The following is an 18617-nucleotide window of genomic DNA, read 5'->3' as shown; positions in this document are numbered from 1 at the left end:
ATGGCTCATACACTGGCAAACACTTGCATACCAAATTTTGAAAATGGTAGGAAAAAAATTATCACCCGCTCCCCCCCACCACCCCCAATCCAGTTTTCACATTTACCCAGAGATCTTGAGGTTCAAATGTCACTTACCAGAGTCAGAAAGATTTTGAAGTCTACTTTTGCTGGTTGCAAAAGGTGACAAGCTCTTCACGTTAAGGGGTTTCTAAAAGAATAAACAAAACATTTGTAAAAGTAAAATGGATGGTTAGTTTGGGGTTACCAATTGTCAAGAGCAAGAGGGAGGATTGCTCAATGGATTAATTCTGTGATCAGAGCAAATGGCAAAAAAATAAAATCACAATTTGGATAAAATTTAGCTGTTGGCTGGCTATTATTGATGCATGAGAGCAAGGTTGAAAATGGCAAATTTAAGCTAAGTTGGTGTCAGAAGGAAAGTATGCTGTTAATGAAACCTCTGTACCACAAGGTTACAAAGGCCCAGCTTGGTCTTTCTGTACATAACTTTCAAAGAACAAATTTCCATAGAAAATATCCCCATCATTGAAATTGGATTTAATTGCAAGTTAGCTTCACAGAGTCAGAGTTTAACATCATTTGACCAATTCTCTTATCAACCTTTCCTATCCATGTATCTATCCAAATGTCTTTTAAGTGTTGGAATTGTACCTGCCTGTACCACTTCCTCTGGAAGCTCATTACACAGACACACCAATGAAGATGCCCCTTTTAGATTTTTCCCTCTCACATTAAATTAAGCCATTTAGTTTTAGATTCCCCTACCCTCAGAATATATACCCCAAATATGCTCTTCATATGGCTTCCAGCACATTAGGAAAGAAAAATGTCTCAGCCTAACCAGCCTCTCTTTGCAACTCAAGCTCGCCAGTCCCAATAGCATTCTTTTGAAACTTTTCTGCACCCTGCAGCTTAAAGGACACCTTCTCTTTGACTGTATTGACCAGAATTGCATGCAACACTCCAGGTTAGGTCTCACCTACCTCTTGTATAGTTCTAATATGATTCTCCTGTACTCAATGCCTTGGCCAATGAAAGCAAGCATGCCAAGCACCTTCTTCACCACCCTGCTTATCCATGTTGCCACTTTCTTGGGACTATGTACTTCTACTCTCAAGTTCCTATATTCCTTGGCCCTACCATTTATTGAACAAGACCCACCCTGGTTTAACCTACTAAATTGCAGTAGCATTCACTTGTCCCAGTTAAATAGATTTTTTTCTGAATAAATTGAAGTTCCTCAATATCAAATGACATTCAGGGCTTTTATTTTAAAAAATGATGGGGATTCTGGAAGACCAAGTGGGAAACATTGGGAATTATCTAGTAAAACTAACACAATTGGTCACACAGTGTAGAGTGTGACGGATTATAGATACATTTTTAGGAGATAAATTTGGGCAGAATTTTAGTGTGGCTGACATACAAACACTTCAAAACAGATCTCATTTAAAATACTGGAGCTCTGCTCAAGCTAGATAGGCCTGGCCCCAAGAGCAAAAGCTTTGAAGAGTGCTCAAGAGACTTCACTAATGGATTGTTGATGAAATAACTCAGAGGAATAGGTTCAGAGCTGCAGACTCTTTGGGAGTGCTGCTTGGAGGGGACAGACAGAGACAGACAGAGACAGACAGAGACAGACAGAGACAGACAGAGACAGACAGAGACAGACAGAGACAGACAGAGACAGACAGAGACAGACAGAGACAGACAGAGACAGACAGAGATCAGTTCTGCAGTTTTACAGTCAGCAACAGCTGGGACTGGAACAGAACAAACTCGCAAACTTGTGGAAAACCCCATTTGAAAGACGTTTTGAAGTGTTTATATGTGACCTGCACTAAAATACCCGCCCAAATTTATCTCCCAAAAACATACCTATATACAATACAAACACAACATAATCTGTTTCAAGGTCACATACAAACATTTCAAAATAGATATCATTTAAAATTCTGGTGCTCTGCTCAAATTAGGGTGGCTCCAAGAGCCTTTGCAAAAGCTTTGGATTGTGCCTAAGAGACTTCACTAATGGATTGTTGTTTTGAAAAGGAACAGATGAAAGAACTCAGAGTAGTTCAGAACCGCAGGCTGTCTGGGAGTGCTGATTGCTGTTCTAAGAGGGTCATGTGGTTTTACAAGCAGAGAGGGAGTCAAAAGGCTTTTCTCTGAGAGAGAGATTAGTTCTGCAGTTTTACAGTCAGCAACAATGGCTGGGACTGGCACAGGACAAGCTGGCAAGCTTGTGTAAAACCCCATTTGGAAGATGGGTTGTGAGTGCTTAGTTCAGCCTAGTCAAAGTCCTTGTGGTTCATGCAAGAGGAGAGGATTGGCTGTCTAATGTTTCAATTGAAATAAGAGAAACAAAAAGGAACTTTTTCATGACCTGAAAGAAATAGGTTATCATCTGGAAAACCCTGATGGGGCAAGTTTCTTTGGCAAGACACTGAAGTGGCAGATTAAAAGGAATTAGTTTTGGGTGTCCAGCGAACAACAAATCTCTCTCTGAAAACCGACAAGAATCTTCCTGAACGGTAATCATTTACCTTTCAAGCACCAAAGCCTGGTGAACTTCATAAATGTTAAATTCTGTGCACAATATAAGAATCGCCTGCAACCAGTGAACTTGGAGAAATGAAAAGTAAGATTGGACAGTGAATCAAAGAACTTTTCTGAACTTACACACACACATTACATACACGTGTGCTTCGAATTAGAGGGGAGTTAAGTTAGGTTAGTTAATAGTGAAGTTAAATTGTGATTCTGTTTTAAAGATAACTTTTGTTTAAGTAACCATTTGTCTTGGTGAATAACTATTGCTGCTGGGTTTTGGGGTCCTCTGGGCTCATAACAATAGAAAATGTCACGATATCCATGGGATCAGGCAAGTTGAGAAAAGAGATGAGGATACTTCATGAAGAATGAATGTTACATTTGGTCTTTTATCTGAGTACATCCGAAAATACCCACAATTAACAGAATGAGGTTGATGGGATTAGTCCCTAAAAGAGAACATTTATTATTTAGGGTACAAAAGGAGGCCATAGGGTCTATGTTTGCTCTCGTGAACCAGTTCCATCAGTCCCATTTCCCACAACTGTTGCCTCACAACTTATGTTGCCTTGCATGTTCCCTCAATTCCTTTTTGGATTTATAAACATGTAGTGGATCTTCTAATGTAAATGTTAATGCTGTCTAACAAGAATGTACTGTATGGGCTGGCCCACCCCTGTATTTGTAACTCCTCCAATGAGAATTCCCATAATAGCGATTATGCCCAAACCCCTCCCTCAGTACCTGCCTTGGAACCGGGCCAGCAACATGAGACATGCTTGCAGTTTATGGTGATTAAACCCTATTAACCGTGACTTCTAGTTTGATGCAAGTTATTGATAGCGTATCAATTTAATCACCATGCTTTCATGCCATGGACAAGGCCAAACGGGCGGATAAATTGGACATTAACTCTAAAACTCTAGAGTCTTCCATAAAGTTCAATCAGTGGTACATTGCCTCAATGCCTTCTTGAGATGAAACAACATGCAGAGCAAAGACAAACGGGACCTGCGGTTGGCCACTGTGTTTTTCAAATGATCAGACATTACAGTACTTATACTGCCACTATGGAGCTCCTGTAGAGACAGTACTGTACCCCAACAAACGTCATCTATGCCAGGTATCTTCCGGCCTATCACCTACGTGCTTGGTGAGTCAGTGAAGAGTATATGTGAGTCCTGTGGGAGCTGGGACAAGCCTGTGGCTGCCGAGAAGTTTCAGCTGCCATCCACTTAGAGGAGCTAATCTGAGATGTATGTAGCCAGCTTCAGGTCCAATCACATTCACCAGAGACTCCTAGAAAAGGGCAATCAGAACCTGCAGGAGTTTATGGATCTGGCCAAATTGCATAGAAAAATGCAGAGGTCTTCTCTTCTGGCAACACCACTGTTCTGTGGGGAGCATGGGCACCACCATCTTGGGACGTGGGATCCCATGTCACTGCCATCGAGCACCCGAAGTGTCACTTCTGTGACTACATGAAGCATCCATGCAAGTGCTGCCCAGCCAGAGACATAACTTGTTCTGGTTGTGGGAAGAGGGGGCATTACGAAAGAGTATGTAGGTCCAAACCCTCCTCCAGCAGCGCCATATGTAGTTGGCAGCCATCACCATTTTGGACCATATCATTTCCAGTGCCACTTCTGGTCAGGGAGGATGGCTCAACGGGATGACAACCTGGGACAGCACCACTTTTGGCAGCAAGGAACAACACCACTTGCGCAGCATGGGGGCCACCAATGAGCCAGTAGAGTAGCAGTGAATTGAACAGTGACTAGAACAGCTCACATCAGCTAGCCAGGTCTATGATGGACATTAGGTAAATGGTCAGATTATAAATTGCCTGTTTGATACCAGGAGCACATTCAACCAGTCACAGTACAGCACTACTCCATCACTGTGACCCCAGCCAAGTGGATAGTCTCTTTGGCATCCAGATCATACTCGACCAAGAACCATGGCAGCTGCACCATGACATTGACTGTGCGTGGCACTAAATACAAAAAAAAAAATTCAACTCCTCATTATGCCACAACTCTGCACACTAGTCATATTGGGACTGGACTTTCAATGCCAATTCAAGAGTGTCCTAATGAAATATGGCGGGCCTTACCCCTCCCTCACGGTCCGCAGTGACCAACAATTGCCCTTCCCTCTGAACACGTCCAATCAGCGTCCTGAAACTCCTGCATTGCACACGAAAATCTCTGGGTCCCACCGCCGCCCCTGTTCGCGAACCTCACCCCCAACTGCAAACCTGTCACCACCAAAAGAAGGCAATATTGCCCTGGGGATAGAGCCTTCATTAAAGCAGAAGTTAAATGACTTCTAGCTGAAGGGATTATAGAACCTAGCACTAGCCCCTGGAGGGCATAAGTGGTAGTGGTAAAGAGTGGGGACAAATCCCACATGGTCATAGATCATTCAGACCATCAACCAATTCACTCAACTGGATGCCTACACACTCCCCTGCATTGCCAAAATGATGAACGAGATTGCCCAGTACCAAGTCTTTTCAAACATCGATCTTGTCATACCATCAGCTCCTGATCCACCCAGAAGAGAGCCAATGCATGACATTTGAGGGAGATAGCCACCTCTACCACATCCTCCAGGTCCCCTTTGAGGTCATTAAAAGGGTTTCCGTATTCCAGAGGAAGACCATGGGTTAAAGGCCATGTTTCTCTATCTAGACAACGTGAACATCTGAGGCCATGACCAGCAGAACCACAATGCCAACCTACAAAAATTTCTCCAGCCAGCCAAAAAGCTCAACCTCACACATAACCAGAAGAAATGCCGGTTCTGGACTTAACATCTGGCAATACTCTGTTGCGTGGTGGAGAATGGAATCATTGGGCCTGACCCTAACTGTATGCGTCCCCTGCTAGAACTCCCACTGCCCCACAGTCTCAAGGCCCTGAAAAGGTGCTTGGGGTTCTCCTATTTCCACCCAGTGGGTCCCCAATTAACCAGGCCTGCCCCTGGTAAAAATGGCCATTATCCTCCCCAATCTGCAGAAGCCCAAGCAGCCTTCACACGCATAAAGAATGACATTGTCAAGAGGGCAATGCATGCTGTGGATTAATTCATCCTTCCAGGTGGAGAGGGATACATCTGACTTTGCCCTGGCTGCCACACTTAACCAGTAAGGCAAGCCTGTAGCATTTTCTTTCCCTCACACCTTCCAGGGCCCTGAAATCCAGCACTCAGCTATTGAGAAGGAGGTCCAGGCCATAGTGGAAGCAATGTGCCACTGGAGGCACTACCGGGCTGGAAAACCGTTCACACGGCTGACTGACCAATGTGCAGTCAAAAGGCCTACTCGCTTCCCAGTGGCAAGAGGTCCTCTCAGAGGCACTCCCCACTATCAGGTCCCTCCTCTGTATTGCTACAAACGTAATGCTGCATGAAAGGCTGTTTTCCTTCCCCAGGAAGTTGGCAGCAAGAACCACACTGCGATTCTGGCTGACGATTCCAGGGCCCATTCTGCTTCGGAGACACACTAGAAGCCAGAAGACTGATCCCCTGGTCAAGAGGTCCACTTCCTCCACACGAACCCCCAGTACACTTACATTGTTTCTGTCCAGGACCTGGTGCATGCCAGAACCCCCATGATCGACCAACCAGTAACCTCCCCCCTCCCCACAACTACCGATGACACAATTAGGTACCTGGCCCCACTAATGGTACCTGGAGCCTTGCCCCAACTATAGACTGAACAACCTACACCCTGACCCTATTAACTCTTTTCAACCACCAGACACCCAGCCTGTCACGCAAAACACCACTCAGGAGCCAACTGCTGACTCACAGCCGGCACTACAAAGGTTTCAACAATAGACAAGACCACTAGACAGGCTGAACCTGTAAAGGACATTAATCCACTTCACTCTGCTGGACTCTTTTTTAAAAAGAGGTGAATGTGGTGAAACCACTGTGTAACTTTTAGTGTTGTCTAATACAAATGTATTGTATGGGCTGGCCCACCTCTGTACCTCTAACTCCTCCCCGAGAATCCCCATAAAGATGGCTATGCCCAAACCCCTCTGGGCCAGCAAAATGACACGTTTCAGCAGTTTATGGTGATTAAAGCCTATTAATGATGACTTCTCATCTGATGAGAGTCATTGACAGAATATCAAAACATTATTTACCTACTTTAATGAACCAACCAGTCCATCTTTGGGATGTGCGAGGAAGCAGGAGCACCTGGGGAGAAATGGGGGAGAGATCCCCACAAGTCAATGGGAGAACATGCAAACTCCACAAGAAGAGATGAAGAAAACTGGAACCCTGGATCAGAGAAGTGACATCACTGCACCAATACACCACTCGAAATGTCTGATTGAAACAATGAAAAAATCTCACTGTTGTGCGCAAGCACACCAGATACTTGCATATGGGATCCTGGGGATTTCAGGATAAAGAAGTTACGCTGAATCTCTCCAAATATACTTTGCAATCACAGTCACATTGCCTTGGGAAGGAGCAAATTCTAGGAAAGGTATAGGAAGGAATTAATACAAGAAAATAAGATCAGACCACATAGCTGTGAGCTGCTCAATAAAATAGGTACAAGGGATGATTCACTTCATCAGTCAGGGAGTTAAGGAGAAGCTTGGGATGTCATGCTGCAGCTGTACAAAACTCTGGCAAGGTGCAGAAAGAGTTCAGCGGGACATTCCTCAAATTCAAGCATCGGAGACTGAGGGGAGACTTAACAGAGTTTATAAAATTATGGTGAGCATTGAGTAATTAGGGATTCCGCCCACCAGGTGGAAATGCCAAACATTAGATGGAATGGCTTTACAGGGGAGAAGTTTAAAAGCAAGGCAAGTTTTTCTTTTGTAGAGGGTGTCAGGAACACATCACCAGGAAAGGTGATGGATGGGAGGTTTTTCAGTCATTTAGACAGACACATGGAGCAGCAGGAGGGGAGGGAATAGGGAACATGTGCATGCAGATCGGGTTAATTTGGCATCCTGGTCAGCACAGACATGTTGGGGTGAAAAGCCTGTTTCTGCGCTGTATTGCTTTATGTTCTGTGTACTGCTGGACTGTGTTTTACTAACTTAATTTTCTTCACCTCAAGATGTCCAGAAATGATTAATTCCTCAGTCTTGAAGAACCTCAACAACTAAACACACACACCAAGCTAGAGACTATTCCCTAGGGATCATTGACTATATACATGGGCACACTGCATGAAGCAATAACTGTACTTTCAGTCAGGAAGATTGAGAGTAGAGGCAATAGAGGGGATACAGTCAAGAAGTGGAATGCACAGTTGGAACAAGATTATCAGATAAGCCAGGGACCTCACAAGGAAAACAGTGTATGGCATCTACAGACTGTGCAATTTTAAGAGGCAGGTAAAGCAAGTTCAATTAATGCCTTTAAAAAGTGGAAAGAAGAGTAAAAACAAAAGCTCCAGGGCTGTGCAGGAAGACTGACTATTTGTTCATCCAGAAATGGGGGTACAAAGACATTGGAAATATGAGCAGGAGTCCGTCATCTGGCCCATTATGCCTGCTCCACTATTCAGTGAGATCATGGCTTAGATCTACTTATCTTCTCCCACAACACTCCCCCCACTAACCTTTATTCAAAAATCAATATGTACCTGAAATACATTTACAGAGGCTGCCTCGATTGCATCTTAGGCAGACAATTTCACAAATTCACTTCTCTGTGGCAGAAGCAGGTTTAAAATATATGCATGCATGCCTTTCTTGACAGTGGTTCTTGCAGAACATGCAACTACTAAGGGCCGGTCTGAGGAGGGATGAGCTCGTTAACAGAAAGTGAGGCAAGGATCACTTGGTGTGCCTAACATTGGTATCTCATTGGCGGAGACATCGCCACGACTCGGGAGACCAAAAAATGGCTTGCGCTCTCACCAAGGTGATGCCAGGGTGATGTCTGAGATGTCTCCACGACGTCTCCAGACAAGGTGACAACCAATTCGCCCAGATGTCACGGAGTCATTGCCGCAATGTCTCCGGCAGTTGCTGCGACGTTGCATAAACTAATTTTGTCCATGACCGGGGAGACGTCTCCGCGATATCTCCTCACTCTCCAGCAGGTCTCGGAGACGTCGTGGACAAAATTAGCCTTCGTGACATCGTTGCAACTGATGGAGACGACACAGAGACCTCCCCGAGACCTGCTGGAGACTGGGGGGGGGGGGGGGAAAGGGGAAAAAAAAAAAAAAAAAAAAAAAAAATCGAACATGTTTGAATTTCCCACGACTCCCTGGAAACCCAGCTAGTCTCCGCAACCAGCGGAGACTTGAGTCGCCACCAGGTAACCACCTAGTCTCCAGGCCAATGAGATAGGCCCTTGACACTGCTCTGTGCCCATCCTGACTCTGGATTAATGCAAACCAAAACTCAGCTGGGCTGTGTCAACTCAATGGACGTGTGATCTGCTTTCCACAGTTGGGTGGGCCTGTGCCTATTTGAGACAGTGGATACCGAGACAAGGCAGCTGAGCCTCTTGAAAAGTATCTACTCCTAGCAATGCAGCCACCAGGTTTCAGCTCTGCTCTTCTGGCTTGTTACTTTCACCTGGGAATCATAGAACATTACAGCACATCAGACCCCTCAGCCAACGATGTTGTGCCAACCTATATAAACATACTCAACAATCTAAACCTTCCCTATCTCACACCCATAACCTATTTTTATTGCTTCCGAATGCCTGCCTAAAATTATTTTAAATGTCCCTATTGATTCAGCCTCCACCACCATGCCTGGCACTGCATTCTAGGCATCCACCACTCTTTTTTTCTTTATTTTTTTATTTTATTTATTTATTTTTTTTTCCAAAACTTTATTTATTAATTTTAACATATAAAGAAAGTAAGTAATTCACGTACAGAAAAAATACAAAATAAAGTAATACAAGTATAAAGTAACATTGTTAAATCAATACCAATCTCGGCATCTCCCCCTAACAACTAAAGACTAAGACTAAAAAAAACTATTTTTAACCCCTAAACCCCCCCCTCCCCACCCCCATGATAAAGAGTGAAGAATTAATACTATTAGTATAATAATAAAAAAAATTAAAAATATATCTTAAAAAAAAGATCAATATATATATATAAAAACAAACAAAAAAAAGGTATTAATTAAGTATTAATTATTAATCCAAAAATTTTTATTATATAAAAATATATATGAAAAACAAAAACAAAAAGAACTTAAATGAAAATAATTAATTCAAACTTATTTAAATTGTATATAATCAATAAATGGGGTCCACTTTAACTCGTAAAAAGACATCTTATCTTGTATAGAAAAAGATATTCTTTCTATAACCAAACAAAACTTCATCTCTGAATACCATCTATCTAAAGACAATACATTTTTATTCTTCCAAGTAATCGCTATACATTTCTTGGCCACTGCCAGTGCTAAGTAAATAAAAGAGATCTGGTAATTATCTAATTCTAAATCAATCAACGGTTGCATATTCCCTAATAAAAATATATCAGGATCCAATACAATATGAAGATTATATAGATTATTAAATACAGATTGAATACCTTTCCAAATTTGTTGTAACCGATCACGCAACCAAACAGCATGTAAAAAAGTACCAGAAACCTGATCACAACGAAAACAAAGATCTGACTTACTAAAACCAAATTTTTAAAATTTTTCGGGTGTTAAATATAATTGATGTATAAAACTATAATTAATTATCGCCAATCTAGCATTAATCAATTTTCGAACACTATTACAGCAAATTTCAGACCAATCTTCTTCAGTTATTGTTAAATTTAAATCTTTTTCCCATTTCATTTAATCTTTATCCCAATCTATTTTACTTTCACTTTCCAACAAAATACGATACAAACCTGATATATAACCCTTTTTTGGAGATGAGAACACGTATTTCTCAAAATCAGTTTCAGACAGTAAATTCATTTGACGACCGCATACCTGTTTTACAAAAGATCTTAACTGATAATACACAAATATAGAATGACCACTTATATCAAATCTCTTTTGCAAATCTACAAAAGAACAAAAATGACCTTCTAGAAAACAGTCAGATAAATTATGTATTTCTTTCTCCTCCCATTGTTTCAAAATAGTATTAGATACCGTGAAAGGAACAAGTTGATTATTATATAATGGTAATCTTCCTGACCACTTATTTTTCAATCCCATTTTGTGTAATTTACTTGTCCATAAATTCATTAAATGTTTCAATATTGGTACATCATAAGTTCGTAACAAATTTTTATTCCATCGAAATTAAAATTCATTCGAAAATTTTTCAGAAATAACTGCCAATTCTAGGCGTATCTTGTGCGGCCATTAATGCACTAAGAAATCTAAATTGAGCTGCTTCATAATAAAATTGAAAGTTAGGTAGCCGTAACCCTCCAAATTGAAAATCCCACATCAATTTTTTTCAACGCCACCCTAGGAAATTTTCCGTTCCACAAAAAATCCCTAATTACTTTATATAGATCCTTAAAAAATCTTTTTTGTAAACAATAGGGAATTGATTGAAATAAATATTGTATACGAGGAAAAATATTCATTTTTATAGTATTAATTCTTCCTAATAAACCCAAAGGTAAATCTTTCCATTTAACTAAATCTGCCTTAATCTTCTTCATTAAAGGAAGATAATTAAGTGAATATAAATTTTGGTAGTCAGTATTAACATTAATTCCCAAATATTTAATTTGTTTCGTCCACTTCAAATTCATAATATTTCTAAACATTGAATAATCATCTTTACTAATTGATAAAATTTCACTTTTAGTCCAATTAATCTTATAACCAGATAATTGACCATAAATCTCTAAGGAATCTTGAAGTGCTGGCAGAGAAACATCGGAATCCACCAAATACAGCAAAATGTCATCCGCAAATAAATTTATTTTATAAACTTCATTCAAGACTCTCATACCTTTGATACTATCATTCTAACATATTAATTGTGCTAAAGGTTCAATAACTAAAGCAAACAAGGCAGGTGATAATGGACATCCTTGTCTAGTAAATCTTGTTAAATTAAAGGATTCTGAAAGCAAACCATTAGTAACAACTCTAGCTTTCGGACCATTATACAAAGCCCTAATCATACCAATAAATGAGAGACCAAACGAAAACTTTTCAAGTACTTTAAATAAAAACTTCCATTCTACTCTATCGAATGCCTTTTCTGCATCCAATGAAACCACCATTGGATAATTCTTCTGAGGTTTAGATCTATTTATCAAAGTAATTAATCGTAGAATATTATCCAAAGCATACCTATTTTTTATAAAATAGGTTTGATCACGATGTATTATCTTTGGTAAATACTGAGCCAACCTATTAGCCATAACTTTAGCCACTATTTTATATCTACATTTAACAAAGATATAGGACGATAAGAAGCTACCTGTAAAGGATCGTTATCTTTTTTTGGTATAACTGTAATTATAGCATTAGAACAAGACTCAGGTAATTGAAAAGTATCATAAAGTTGTTGAATTACATTCTTAAATAAAGAAGATATATCGACATAAAAAGTCTTGTAAAACTCAATACAAAAACCATCTCCACCAGGCGCTTTTCCATTTGGCATATCTTTTATAGCCATTTCAATTTCACTATCCGTAAAAGGTTTATCTAACTCTTGTCTATCTTCTTGAGATAACTGTGGTAAATTAATATTTTTCAAAAAAGAGTCTATTGCATCTTCTTTTATCTCTTTACATTCAGTCAAATAAAGTTTTTTGTAAAAATTACAAAATTCATCGTTAATTTCTTTTTGACTAAAAGTAATACCCGATTTATTTCTAATAGCTGGTATAATCCTAGATAACTGTTCTTTTTTTAACTGCCAAGCTAACACTTTATGAGCTTTCTCACCCCATTCATAAAATTTATTTTTTGAACGATTCAACAAACATTCAAATCGATATGACTGTAACTTATTATACTTCAACTTTAAATTAGTTATTTGGATCTTTTGGAATTCAGTAGCTTTCTTTTGAAATTCTTTTTCACAGATTGTTATTTTCTTCTCCAAATCCTCAGTTTCTCTAACTCTCTCTTTCTTCAGTTTAGATGCATAACTGATAACTTGACCTCATAAAAAAGCTTTCATTGCGTCCCACAAAACAAACTGATCAGAAACAGAGTGAACATTATTAGCAATGAAATCCTCAATTTGTTTTCTCAAATAAACAATAAATTCTGGCTTGGCATCCACCACTCTGAGAAAATGCTTAGCCCTTACATCTCCCTTAATCTTTCCTCTCCTGACCTTATACAAAGGTCCTCTGGTGTTTACAATCCTTTTTTTTATCATACTCACAAGAAGATAGACAAGAGTTAGATAAACCTTTTACGGATAGTGAAATTGAAATGGCTATAAAAGATATGCCAAATGGAAAAGCGCCTGGTGGAGATGGTTTTTCTATTGAGTTTTACAAGACTTTTTATGTTGATATATCTTCTTTATTTAAGAATGTAATTCAACAACTTTATGATACTTTTCAATACCTGAGTCTTGTTCTAATGCTGTAATTACAGTTATACCAAAAAAAGATAAAGATCTTTTACAGGTAGCTTCTTATCGTCCTATATCTTTGTTAAATGTAGATTATAGTGCCCATTCAGAGCCAGCTCTTCAGCGCTTGACGTCCTGTTTTGCGGAAACTGCCAAAATGTTTGGCCTGGAAGTCAGCCTGATGAAAACTGAGGTCCTCCATCAGCCAGCTCCCTACCATGACTACCAGCCCCCCCACATCTCCATCGGGCACACAAAACTCAAAACGGTCAACCAGTTTACCTATCTCGGCTGCACCATTTCATCAGATGCAAGGATCGACAACGAGATAGACAACAGACTCTCCAAGGCAAATAGCGCCTTTGGAAGACTACACAAAAGAGTCTGGAAAAACGACCAACTGAAAAACCTCACAAAGATTAGCGTATACAGAGCCGTTGTCATACCCACACTCCTGTTCGGCTCCGAATCATGGGTTCTCTACCGGCATCACCTACGGCTCCTAGAACGCTTCCACCAGCGTTGTCTCCGCTCCATCCTCAACATTCATTGGAGTGACTTCATCCCTAACATCGAAGTACTCGAGATGGCAGAGGCCGACAGCATCGAATCCACGCTGCTGAAGATCCAACTGCGCTGGGTAGGTCACGTCTCCAGAATGGAGGACCATCGCCTTCCCAAGATCGTGTTATATGGTGACCTCTCCACTGGCCACTGTGACAGAGGTGCACCAAAGAAGAGGTACAAGGACTGCCTAAAGAAAAATCTTGGTGCCTGCCACATTGACCACCACCAGTGGACTGATATCACCTCAAACCATGCATCTTGGCGCCTCACAGTTCAGCGGGCAGCAACCTCCTTTGAAGAGGACCGCAGAGCCCACCTCACTGACAAAAGACAAAGGAGGAAAAACCCAACACCCAACCCCAACCAACCAATTTTCCCTTGCAACCGCTGCAACCGTGTCTGCTTGTCCCGCATCAGACTTGTCAGCCACAAACGAGCCTGCAGCTGACGTGAACATTATCCCTCCATAAATCTAATAAAAAAACATCAAAACACAACTTTGTAGAAATGCCTTGCTGAAAACAAATTGCCCAAACTCAGAAACAATGCACACCTTTAACGGTTTGAGGTGTTCTCTCTCCATATCACTGTTGCACCTTTGTTCTTCAGCACACATTTGGATAACGTTCTTATCGAGTTCCCCATCACTGACAGCAGGCACTACTTCAGACGTTTCTGCTGTGGAACTCTTCACATTCATCTATTTGTTTAAAAAAATGAAGTTTAATGGTCACAAAAATGAAGCAACATCTCCCAAATTAATAGATCAAGATTCGTATTAAAACAGAGAACATGATAGAATTGCCTGATTAAAAATGAAAATTATACAGCTTTTAGTAAAGGGAGGGGCACACATTGAATGTTGATAGCATTTTCTGTAATGTGCTTATGGAAGGAATTTTTTTTTCTCCTTAGATCAGCCTCCCTCAATTTTTCTAGCTTTGCACCCCACCCCTAAGGACTCTGCCTAAAGTTTACGGGTCACCTTCCCTGTGAAGCAATCAAGCTTTGGTTTCTGCCATTACTTCTGTCCTACCAAAAACATAAAAAACACAAAGAATACTGAATTATGTTATGTGAAGCTTTTACTTAAATATACTTTGAGAATGGCTGCCTTAGTGTATATTTGAAGCAAAATATCTAAAATACAGCAAAGAGGAAAATTCTTCTGCCAGGCAAATTCCCTCGTAACGTTATGCTATTAACTGTTTCAATCCTGATTACATCGATCCCTGTAATATTTCTACCCCCTCCTCTATCAGATCTATTGTTATGAACCAGCACCAACAGAAATTCACCAAGACAATGGTTACTTAAACAAAAATGTTTTTAATTTTCTTCAAACATAATAATAAGATTAATATTTAAATAATTACTATTAACTTAACCCCCTTCTAATTCTAAGCACATGTTTGTAATGTTATGTCTTCAGGAAAGTTCATTGTTCAGTCATTCACTTTTCACTTCTCCAAGTTCACTGGTAACAGCCAAATTTCCAAACTGTGCACAGAATTTAACATTTATGATCTTCACCAGGCTATGGTGCTTTAATTTAAATTGTTACCACTCATAAAGATCTTTGGTGGTTTCAGAGAGATATTCGTTGGACACAAACTGATCTCATTCAATCACCCACTTCAGTGAATTACTGAAGAAATTTTCTCCCTCATGTATTTTTCCAAAAGGTAACCTCTTCTTTCAGGTTACTGTAAAGAGTTCTTCCTTTTCCCATATTTCAGGCGAAACATAATAACCAGCCTCATTCTCTTGTAATTGACTACAAGGGTTTAGAATAGGCTGAGCTTGGAACTCAAAGCCAGTCTTCCAATGGGGTCTTTACCAAGTCTCCCAATTTTGCAGCCTTCACCACGAAGCTGCGGCAGTAAAACTCTCTCTCCCTCTCTCTCTCTCTCTCTCTCTCTGGAAAGCCACATGACCCCTTCAACCAGCAATTTAAACTTCTGGCACCAGTCTTAATAGCAACAGATTTTCAGTTTTTGAGCCTGGGCACCTGTTCAGACATATTGTTCTTTAAAAGACAATAGTCCATTTCAATTCTACAACATCAGTTCAATTAACACCCACTTGTGAAGTCTTCACAGGCACTCTTCATGGTTTCTGTAAAGTCAATGGCAAACATGGATTCCACACTTAGGCTTAGCTCTTGCATTTCAAATGAGATATCTTTTTGTGAAGTTAATGTCGCTTGTGGAATGTAAACTGATACCTAAACCCCCACAATCTAACCTTACCCCTTAAGATACATTTTATTCCATAATTGTATTAACTTACTCCATAACAGTATAGAAATGGAAAGCATGAGATACCAAAGTCTGCAAGGTTAAAACTCTTGCAACATTCTTTAAAGAATGATGATCAAAATTTACAAAATTACATCAGGAAGGGGGCAGTATTTTGTTTTGGATGTTGCTTTGGAAATATTTAAGGCTGGAAAAACAAAAGGAACAGGAGATGTGCATAAGTACATCTTTGAAGATGGTCAGAAACTTGGATAAGGCTGCCTCAGCCTGGCCATCCTCAAATTTATCAACACGTACAAAAGGGGGAGAAATGTTGCACATTTGGAGTATGTCAAGGTAACAATGTAGAGAGTCTGGAATGGAATCAGAGAAAATGAGAGGACTATTGAAAGGACTGTTTCCCTTGCAGCTGGAGTGACCAAAGTATTTCAAATCACCAAAAGAAGAACCCTTTTTATCTCAAGAAACACAAGAACTGCAGTAGCATCTACCATAGGCACGGCCTCGGGCCACCTCATAAACATGTCTATTGCTGTAAAAAAGATAATAGGATCCTCTTGAAACAGGAAGCAGACCAACAATGTCCACATGTACATGAGCAAAACGCCGAGTTACTGCCAGAAAGGACTGCAGTGGTGCCTTAATATGCCACAGAACTTTTGCTTTTTGGCAGGCCATTTAGATAGCATCTTTTTTTTAAGATCATGCCACACGAACCCGTCCAAAACCATACAAACGGTCAATCTAATCGATGGTGGTGAGTATAATATGCAACATTTTCATGACACCAGAACTACTGGACGTGGGTGTATCACAGATGAGTAGTTTGTCATCAACTCCAAACTAGAAATCTTTCAATTGCAGGTGCGTGATTGCAGTCTGAAAACCATTTGACTCATGGTAATGTTCTTGGGCCACAGCAAAAGCTGTGTAGTCAATACTTTATTCGACAGACAAAACCTCGAGTGGAGCAGAGTGGGACGTGCATCAGCTACTACATCATATTTCCAGAAAAGATACTATTTTTGTGGAAAATTCTGAAATGAATGATAATTGTCCTTGTTGTCGCATTGACCAGGGCTCTGCAACTTTGGAAAATGCAAATGTTAAGGGCTTGTGGTCAGTGTATATAGTAAAATCTCTGCCCTCCAAAAAAATAATGGAAGTGTCGAATAGACAAGTAAATGGCCAAAAGCTCCTTATCAAAAGCACTGCATTTCTTCTCTGCTTCACGAAGATGGCAGCTGAAGAATGCTAACTGTTTCCATTGCCCATTGACGTTATTGATGAAGTGTACCTCCTATGGCCATACTGGAAGTGTCTGAAGAAAGGGTGGTGGCTGCATTTAAAACTGGGTAGCTGAGCATACTGGCATGAGTCAGCAAATCTTTCAACTTCAAGAAGGTGTTGTTTCCCTCTTCAGTCCAATCGATGGTTCTGGCATTTCTGGGCAGTAAATCAAAAAGAGGCTTCATGATATGAGCTGTTCCCGGAAGAAACCGATGGTAAAAATTCACCATTCCAAATAATTTCTACAGGCTTTTAACTGTAGCAGGTTTTGAGCTTTTGGTAAGGGCCTCCTCAACTTGAATGCCTTCCTGAGTAATCAATCCTATGCCCAAGAAATAAATAATTTCTTGTCAAAAAACAAATTTATCTGGATTGATGGTCAGTCCAAACTTTTAAAGATAAACAAAAAGTGTACAAAGATGTTCCAAGGGTTCTTCCTTAGTCCCATTGGCTACTAAAATGTCGTCGAGGTAAATGAAGACATTGGTCATCCATCACCCATTGAAAAGTTTGAGTGGCATTCTTTAATCCAAATGGCTTTTGAAAAAAATTCAAACAACCCAAATGGGGTAATTATTGCTATTTTTGGAATGTCTTCTGGCTCTACTGGAACTTGGTGATGGCCACGCATCAAGTCTATTTTGGAGAAAATCTTCGCTCCATGAAAATTAGCTGAGAAATCCTGAATATGAGGTATCGGATAACAATCTGGGATGGTAGTGTAATTGAGATGCCTGTAATCTCCACAAGGTCACCAACCTCCAATGTGCTTCAGGACCCTATGTAATGGAGATGCCCAGGGATTGTCGGACCTACGAATTACACCGAGTTCCTCCATCTTGGCAAATTCTTCCTTAGCTAAACGCAGCTTCTCTGGAGGCAAGCAACACACTTTAGCATGGATAGGCAGGTCCTCAGTACAAATGCAGTGAGTAACACTGTGCTTTGCAGTAGAGGCAGAAATTTGTAGAGTAGTAATCTTTCAACAGGTTGGAGAATTCCTCTACTGGTTTACATGTTTGAGGATGCAGAGCAGGGGTATAGGCATCTGCAGAGAAATAGTCTGAAGAGTAGTTCCATCTATTAGCTGACACCCTTTTAAGTCAATGAGGAATTAATGAGCCCAAAGAAAAGGCTCAGGATACTGCTGCTATAATAAATAGCCAAGCGTAGAGACGATTCTCGAACTTGACATTCATCTTCCTGGTGTTAAAATGTTGGAACTGTTAACTGCTCATAGTTGCAGGTCCAGGGTAGGATGGCATGTGTCAAAACCAGTGGGTGGAAATACTCTAATTTCTGAACTTGAGTCCACCAGGAATTTTCGCTGGGACAACTGGTCCCAAACATGCAGTAGGCTTGCAGGTTTCTCGCCAAGCACCACAGC

General features: G+C 40.4%; 1 protein-coding gene across 7 annotated transcripts in view; it reads right to left on the bottom strand.

Annotated features, from left to right (window-relative positions):
- sycp2l (synaptonemal complex protein 2-like) overlaps positions 1-18617 on the bottom strand; it is a 145696-nt gene that overhangs the window by 89733 nt on the left and 37346 nt on the right. For all 7 annotated transcript variants that reach the window (XM_069913360.1, XM_069913359.1, XM_069913361.1 and 4 more), the window contains exons 13-14: positions 14233-14379; positions 138-210 (exon numbers count right to left, since the gene is read on the bottom strand). In XM_069913360.1, the coding sequence (XP_069769461.1) occupies positions 138-210; positions 14233-14379 (220 nt within the window). The remainder of the gene's footprint in view (positions 1-137; positions 211-14232; positions 14380-18617) is intronic.

Source organism: Narcine bancroftii, chromosome 1 (genome assembly GCF_036971445.1).
Source record: "Narcine bancroftii isolate sNarBan1 chromosome 1, sNarBan1.hap1, whole genome shotgun sequence".
NCBI lineage: Eukaryota > Metazoa > Chordata > Chondrichthyes > Torpediniformes > Narcinidae > Narcine > Narcine bancroftii.
This window is presented reverse-complemented; position numbering and strand designations above follow the sequence as displayed.